Source organism: Anopheles aquasalis, chromosome 2 (assembly GCF_943734665.1).
Source record: "Anopheles aquasalis chromosome 2, idAnoAquaMG_Q_19, whole genome shotgun sequence".
In the NCBI taxonomy this organism is placed as follows: domain Eukaryota; kingdom Metazoa; phylum Arthropoda; class Insecta; order Diptera; family Culicidae; genus Anopheles; species Anopheles aquasalis.
In genome coordinates this window covers 14,205,001-14,213,966 of record NC_064877.1, presented here as the reverse complement: position 1 = coordinate 14,213,966, position 8,966 = coordinate 14,205,001, and the positions used below count along the sequence as shown (strand labels likewise).

The following is an 8,966-nucleotide window of genomic DNA, read 5'->3' as shown; positions in this document are numbered from 1 at the left end:
CGCTACGATGGCTACGGTTCACGGTCCAGGCCACGGCAGGCCACGGCAGGCCACGCCACGCCACGATCCGGTTCAGTGCGGAGGAAGTTTAGGGAAACCTGCGGCGATCGCCACGCATCTTCACTGATCAACTGATCATCGCTCACTCGTTCACTCACTCGCTCCCTCGGTCACCATCTTGCTCACTCACGGGGTGCGTAATCGCATCGCTCGAGCCCACTAAACGATGGTCAGTCAACTTTCGATTCGCGTCGGCCGGTGTCGTCGTCGTCGTCGGAGCGAGTCTTGATTCCGGGCCAAATGGTAATGCAATCCCTCTACTCTCTGGCCTCCTCCTCCTCCCCTTTTAGGTGTTGCTTGGTTTGGGCTGGAGGGAAAACGGCTATCATATCAGCCGTCACCGTAGCCGACTCTTTCGCTTGACCCAGTTGAGCACCGCGGACATGAACGGACGGACGGACGGACAGTTGAAACAGGAAGTCCGAATGCCGACCGAAAACACACAAACAAGCACACGTACAAAACCGGAGCATCGTTTCTCGCGTTGCTCGCCGCTGTTAGGAATAATAATTGGAGGGTGTCCAAGCGATCATGATGATGATGCGGATGATGTGGATGACGTGGATGGTGGCGTAGTGCATTGATACGCCGAGCCGCCATAGCCGTGGCCGTTGAATTCATTAGGTGCGCCAGGTGCACATTTAGTGGATGGTTCGATACCAGCCGGAAGACTCCGGAAATATGCTTCTCTTCTTCTGGATTCCCCGCCCAGCTCCTCCTCTGGGGATGGATTTTATTTATGTTTCCCGAGGCTGTCCACTCTTCCGGTCGTTTAGATAAACCGGTGATGCGGTGCTTTTGGGATTGGAAATCACTTCCTGATGAGGGATTTTCGGGATGGATTAATTAAGAGGAAAGGATTCATGGCGCGGATTGACATCTTTCGGCTCGGTGGAGATTATTCATTTGAGTTCTTCGTGTGGCTTCTTTTCCGTGGGAAAAGAATCAATCTGGAAGCTGTATTCATTAGAGCAATCCGGTGCAAGAGTTTTCAGCCGAAGGGATCGTAGATCATTTCGTAACCTCTTTTGGGGAAGGCAGGTAGCATGAGAGCATAATCTTGGATTCATTCATTGTTGCTTGGGGCATTTCGTCATCATCTTCTTCATTTGAATGAAATGATCGGGTTTGTTTCAGTCCCATTATTGTATGAGTCCAGTACTTGTATTTGGTTGTCTAGCAAAAAGAAACATAACACTTCAAAAAGAGTGTATAATCGACCGTTTGTCCTTATCCTGTTGTTTGTTAGGAACAGTAAAGAAGGCTTAAGGGCGGACTAGATTATTTATTTTTTGTGACATATATTTTTTACATTTTTCCGTGAATGCTGATCCTTTCAAGAGTATTGTATTGTATTGTGTACAATTGGGGTGGGATCAATCGAAGAAAAACTAACAAAAATATAGATTTTAAAAAAATCCATGCTTCATACATGGCTCTATGAAGCTCGCTTCTTTAGAAGGCGCTTTCCAAATCCATTGTAGCATTAAAAACTACGGAACGGATCGACTTTTTTTAAAACTTTTTTACTTTTTTAAAACAATTGTAAAAAAAACTCGTGTTTTAGGCAAAATGGCAAAAAGCACAACTTTTTCAACTTCAAAAATTTGCCAAAAATCGAAAAATTGGAAATTTAGCAAATAATCTGGTCTACATAAAAAAACTTATAATCTGTTAAAAGAATATTGATTTGTATTTTTCTGATGACCGATCACGTTTAACGCAGCTAAGAGCCGTTAAAATGTGCTGGCTTTGGTCCGAATCAAAAGACTTGGCCGTTTAAGCGACGAACTCGGTACTGCTGCCCCAGGCACCAATACCAGATTGTCGCGAGTATCTAAAATTCTTGCTTCAGCATCAGCTGCTTCACTTTCACAACCAATTGGTGCTGTTTGTGCGATTCATAAACTTTCCACCATTACTGACCTTCAAAATCCTCCAAAAGTCCTTTCATTAGCTTCCTCCTATTGCCATCTCTGAAGAATCTTCCGCTTTTCTCTTCGGAGAATACGCAAACGAAAGGCGTTAACTCAATTGACACCTACAAGCCTTCACCTTCCACCATTTGTCACGAGCATGATCAAGAGGGAGTGCGATGCTGGCTTTCACTCGCAATTCTTCACGTCCATCGAAGCAGCAGAAGAGACAAGACACACACAAATGGGGGGGTTGTCAGTTGTCATACCATACCTCGTATCGACCCCGTCACACCCTGCTGGCCGGGGAAAGACCTTCTTCGCATTGGAATGCCCCGGAAAGTAGCAACCCCGCAGTACAAACAGTTCTCGAGCGGAAAGAGGTCAACTCCCGCACTGTCACGGACAGGCGGAGGAACGTTTCATCCCCTTCCTCCCGCCCGGAATTTGCCAAATAGAAATATCGATTTCATATTTACCGCTAGCCCCCGCGGGCTCGGGCTCGGAGTTGCTTTCCCAAATTCGTCACGTTCCACCCAAATACCGGGATACCGGCACAACCCAACCTCGCGGCACAACAAACCCACCCAATTAACATATTATGCTGCGCAACGAATCACTTTTTGGCCACCGAGAACGGGACCATGGCATCGCGGATCGATGATCGTTGACAGTGATGCCGCCTCAGCGCAGGTGTCCGTCCGTCAGTGTCCTAATCGATGCTCTACGTGTGATTTTACTATTCCAAACACGATACCGCTGCGCTGAGAAGCCCTTCGATTCGATTCGAAACTCGGTTAGCAGGTTAGCGAACGGTAACGATCCACGTGACGCGCGTTGTCGCCAATTCTGGCTTCGATTGATTGATTGCACGACAAAGAGAGGCTGCATTTATGCAAATTATGCTTGCAGGGCAGCTCTAGAGTCCGTGTTGTTTCCATTTTCCTTCGCACAATCATTGGCACCAGCTTCTTTACTACTCATTATGGCGTCGCGAGAAGTTCATCGTTTCGTCGTCGTTCCGGCCGTTCTCAGGCTTATCTTCGAGTCTCCGGTCCCACCCCAGCCCATTGTGTGCTTTTCTTTCACTTTTCATTTCCTCTCTCACCGTGGAGTGCGTGTTCCCCGGGCGCCACAATTAGTCCAGCCAGCCACATGATTGTTTGACTGACGACTGTCGGAAGCGATAACTGGAAAGACGGGGGTGCAGGTGGGGGTGCCAGGTTGGACAATTTCGTGGAAAGGGAAAACCCGTTGTAGTGCCACCGCCACCGCAACCGGACCAAAAGGAAAGCGAACGAACGAGCGAGCGAGCGAGCGAGTCTGGTCTGTCGCAGCGCATTTTCACGCAATTGATCTGCCGCTTGATTATTCATCGGAGCGGAGCGAGGAGCCATTTGACGGCCAAATCGTGATTAGCAACACGCACGCATTAGTGTGTGTGGTCGGTTGGTCGATACTGATCGCAAATCACGCGGATTTCCCTTTCAATGGCCGTGCTCTAATGGTGGTCTGTAGCATCTGTAGCATCATCATCATCTTCCGGCGCGCCGTGGTTTATGTGAAAGCGAAAAGTGCCATCCAGTGGGTGTCGATGAGGGTGTAGAGAAAGGGAGAGCGGGGGATGTAAATTTGGTTTCCGGGTCTGGTCTGGGCTGGTCTGGCTGGTGAAATCGCGAAGCCTGATCGCCGACTAATGTGCGGAAGCTGCGAGTTCGCCTAATTGGAATTTGGCCGAAAAGTGTTCCGACGATCGATTTCTCTAAACAGAGAGAGACAAAGAGAGAAAGAGAAACAGAGAGAGAGAGAGAAGGTTGAATAGTGCACTTGATTAGAGGGGTGAATTGTTTGATTCCATCCTTTGATGCTTTGACTAATGCTGATTTGTCTTATCATCCATTTCCAGCACCAGCTGCACCAGCAACTGCCAACAGTCTCGAAAGATGAGCCAAAGGATGGACTTCCCCTTGACGAGGAGGCTCTGGTTGGTGATGCTGTTTGCCATCGTGGCCATCACGAGCGATCGCGCCCGAGCCTACAACTTTGATGACGATCTGGAGGATCTGATTGCGGAGGAATCGAATATTGACGAGGAGCTACAGCTCGGACCAGGTCACTCAGTGCAACTGCTACCCTCGGACGTGTTCAACGATGGAAAACCGTTCTACGTCGAGCGTGATCCATCGACCGGTGCAATCGACTTCAATCACAAAAAGACGGTCAACCAGCTGCCGACGGATGATCGTGGTAACGATGGATTGACGGCACTGTACGGGAGCAAGCTACCGTTCGGTGCGTCCCCCAAAGAGAGCTACGTGAGCGACAAGAAGGACGTGATCGTACACCATTCGACGCCCAATTTCCATGACTTTTTGAATCTGCCCAAAATGTACTCACCGGAGAACTTTGTCTCGATCTCGAGCTCGTACGCGAACCTCAAGTATCAGGGCATCAACAATAAGGGTTCGTCGAACCATCGCGACCCAACGCTGACGCACATTGTGGCCGCCACATCCGCCACAACGCCTGCTTCGACGACAACGCACGCGACAACGACCACAGGGGCACCGGCGTCATCATCGACGAAACACTTTTTCAATCGTCCACAGTACAGTCCAGTGGGGAGACCAGGTGGAGGACCAACGTATACCTATCCGGTCACTTCCGGACGTCCAATTACGACGACGAGTACGACGACCACCACGAGCACAACAACGGAAGCTCCGAAAACGACGCAGGAAACGCCTTCGAGTACCGCGAACCCTCAAAAGCAGCAACTTTTCACGCGCTACCCTTACAAGAGCACGATCAAGAACAAATATTTGGAGACTTCGGAGCAGACCAGGAAGAAGTTCTTCCTTCCGTCGACGTTGGCACTCCCCGGACCAACAACAACGACCACTGAGCGTGCACCATCGACACCGATGCGCTCCTCGACCTACTACTCCCCTTCGGTGCGGCCACACTGGCCAACAACAACAACGAGCACAACAACAACGACCACCACCACCACCACCACGCCTGCACCCAGTTCCACACCACCAGCTCATCCCGTGCGCTTCGTGGATGATTCAATCGATCAACAACAACAGCAGCAACAGTCCGGTGGCTCAAAGATCAAGTTCACGATGCCTGCCCTCAAGTACGAAGGTTCACGACCGGCCCCGTTCCGCCGGATGCCAACGCAGCACCCGAACCAGCAGCAACAACAAAACCAACACCCGTCTGGTGGTCAATCGATCGAACTGCCCAAGAATCCGGCCATCATGTCACTTTCCGACATCTTCAGTACGCTCGAGCAGAAGAAGCGCCTGGAATCGCAGCAAGCGGCGGAAAACAATCGTGTCGAGACGGCGGAGGGGGTCGATGACGTGGATCGGCTACCAACAACCGCTACGACGACGATTCCGGCGCCAACGATCGTACTGCTCGATGATGCTGTTTATCACCGAACGACACCCGGGGGACCAAAGATTGAACAATCGATCGATCTGTCGGATCAGTACGTACGGTATGAGGTACACCAACCACCACCACCACAACCACCAGCGTTCTCCGGTGCTTCGGTGTCAATGCGACCACCACCACCACCGCAGTACGGTCAGTATCCAGTTCAGCAACCGAATGGACATCGTCCACAGCTTCCACCGGTGGTGGATGGGGCAGGAGCCGGTGGTCAGTACGTCCGGTATGAGGTTCAACCACCACAACAGATGAACGTCGTCAAGTTTGGTTCGGTGCCGAGTATGAACAACGTTGTCATCAGTCCGAATCAACACTCGGCGACGTTTGTGCTCGGATCGCATCAATCCGTTGGCAGTGGCGCTGGGAATGCTGTTGGCCACACTGACGGCCACGGTGGAGGACATTTCGTTGGCTCGGTGTCACAGGATTCGATGCAAGCGACGGGTGCATCGGCAGCAGCGCTCAGTGCACCACGGCCATCGTACCAGATGGGACAGGTACTGGATGAACCGAACGAACAGGCTGCCATCGTGGGATCGGCTTCGGTGAGCGTTCAGGTAAAGCCACAGGACATAATCAAAACGACAAGCGTACGGTTCCCAAGCGAATCCGACGATCAGTACGATAACGCACCGATCATCAGTGGAACGCACAAGAGTGAAGTGTTACCACCGAATGGACATTCCGCACCGATCCGTGGACCGGATCAGATGTCGGTCGTGTTCCCACCACCGTCGTCCTCTTCCTCCGTTGATCTGGAGACGGGCAGTACGCTGCACGAGGTATCGAACCGCATCGTGTTCGATTCACCTTCACCACCGGCGGAAACCCTCAACCGGAACGAGCTAAACATCGCCCCGAATCCGAACTATCCGGCCGATCTACCGGAACAACTGACACCACCGGTACCTCAATCGAACGCCGGTGGTCCACCGGGTATGCAGCAACGTCCACCACGACCACCGGTCCCATCGCAAGGTCCACCGTTCCGTTACAGTGAGATCCAGCGTCGTCCAACGTACCCGAGTGGTGGTGAGCGAGTGCGGCCAACACTCCAGCTACCGAACATACTGCCCCAGTTCCGGCCGAACGCCAAGATATCGCACGGTCATGGACCTTACCTGAAGGAACCCGGTACGTACCGTGTGCCGGCCACCGGGATGCTCGTCAAGACGGGCCCTCCAGCGTTGCGGAAACCACCGGGCTCGACGTTCCGGATACCGGCACCACCGACACGCATCATGACCCGGCTCGGTCCATCGTCACCGAGCCGGTTGCCAACGGGGGGACCAGCGGTGGCATCGGCGGAACTGGAGAACCGTCGCTACTACCGTTTGCCACCGCAACCGGCCATGATCAAGGATCGGGTTTACAACATTCAGCCACCACGTCTGCAGCCGCCACCTCCTCCTCCTCCACAAGGAGCTGCGTCCTCGGCGGCAGGACCAGCAACAAATGCGCCATCCTCGCAACCGAAGGTCAACGGAGTGTCGGAACAACCAAACGAACCACTCGAAGACAGCGAGTTCCACCGAAATCCACCACAGATCCTGAAGAACATCCTCCGGGATGAGTTGAACCAACAGCGACCGAAGCTCGAACCCGTCGTAACGCTCCAGATGCTGCAGTCCAAGAAACAATCGACGGCCACTGGTGCGAATGGGTTCCAGCAATCGGTTGGACCGGCTGGAGAAACGGGTGAGCAAGCGGAGGGGCTGCCATCGCAACCACCATCACCACCAGCCCACCGTTCGCCTCATCCAATGGCAACGGCCCAGTCCGAAAGCAAAGATCGTCCCGTGTACGTTGTGTATCCGGTCAAGAGTACGGCTACGGGTGGTGTACGGCCCCAGCACACCTCGACCGATGACCGATTGATTGGCCAACAGCCACCACCGATGATCATCAGCCCGGGAACGGAGTACCAGAACACACCGTTCTCGATTGCGTCCCACTTCGAACAGGAACCGATCCTCGGTGCCAAGCACAAGAACCGTCACGGTGCGCACGCACAGAAGCCCAACTTCCCCTACAGTCTGGAGAAACCGGATCCGTACACACTGACGCAGCAGCAGCAGCAGCAGACACTCGGCGATCATCATCATCATCATCAGGCACCAGTGCAAGATCTCTCCGATAGCTCTGCGCTTACCTCGGAGTACAATCTGGGTGAGGAACCGACGGGTGGCCAGCAGACGCACCAGGATGATCAGGATTTGATTTCGAGCAAACTCCAGCGCTTCCACGGTCTGCAGCAGATTAACGGTGCTGCCGGAGACAGTACACCGATTGCGATCGCTTACACACCGACGGAATCACCGAATGCGCCGGATCGGAATGGTCCGAACATGCGTTACAACAAACCGGCCACGGGGGGTGCGGGTACCGGAGCCAACAGCTATCCGTACTACTCGGTGTACGGTGAAACGCAGACCGAGGTGTCCCATCTGCGCATTGACGATGTGGACGAGTTCGGTAATCCGTCGCGACGGTACGAGCAGAGCTTCCAGGCACCGTTCCAGGCCAGCATCAGTCTCGATCCGGTCAAGGTGACCAATCCTTATGAGGGTTGGGCCGTTGTCACGTCCTCACCGTTGCAGCAGGCCATGCAGCCAAGTAAACCTCAGCCGGCAGCGGCCCCCGTTGCGACGAAGCTTATCGGACTGGAACCGGTAGCGGCAGCGCTCGGTGGTGGAGGAGAGCTACAGAATACGATCGATCGTTCGGACATTTCGTCGACTGGGGCTGAAGAGGAGGAACGGGAACAACAGCAACAGGATGCCGAAGCGCACCAAACAGCGTCAATCGTGACACCGTCCTCGTTCGATCCGAACAGCTTCCAGCCGGAACTGCAGGGCGGTTTCCGGCCAATCTACGGTGCGGACATTAAGCTGAGCGAACAGCAGAATCCGGATCCACAGCGATCGAGCCTGGCGGATTTGTTTGCTGTGGATGATGCCGCGACGCAAGCGGACAGGACCTCGGAGCACGCACCGGAAACGGAGCGACCACTCGCGACGAAGCTTCAGCTTGTGAAGAACGACAGCAAACCGGCCACGGGATCGTCGTCGTCATCAGCGAAATCACCGGAACCGGAGGAACACTCCGAGCCCGCCATGGACCTCGATCTGGAGGCTTTCTTCGATCAGTTCACCAAGGACTACGAGGACGAGGATGGTGGCGAACTGGACGATGTGACGATGAGCGATGAGGCGAACATGACCGGTGGTAGCAACGAGCAGCGAGCGGTCGTTGGTGAGAGTCGCAGCAGTAAGGTGGCGATCGCTGCGGAAACGAGCAGCAGCACGGAGAAGGCCAGCCCAAGTACGGCATCGGACACCACAGCGAGCGCAGTGGAAGGTAGCAGCACGACGGAATCGACGACGTGAGGGGCGAATCGAGAGTCTCCAAATGGACATAAGCCAGATAAAGTGAAGTGTAGAGCAAGCTCTTTCTCCGAGGGGAACACCGACTCATTCACTTCCGTTTCGAAAAAGGACGAATATGGAACTCGGATCACCGGCA

At 53.5% G+C, this 8,966-nt stretch overlaps 1 protein-coding gene across 1 annotated transcript; it reads left to right on the top strand.

The window, feature by feature from the left end:
* Positions 1-4,012: 4,012 nt before the first annotated feature.
* Positions 4,013-8,830, top strand: LOC126572511 (mucin-17; the record flags this gene model as incomplete). The annotated part of the gene is made up of 1 exon (XM_050231885.1): positions 4,013-8,830. A coding segment is annotated over one exon (4,818 nt), but the record flags the coding sequence as incomplete, so codon positions are not given.
* Between the last annotated feature and the right edge of the window lie 136 nt (positions 8,831-8,966).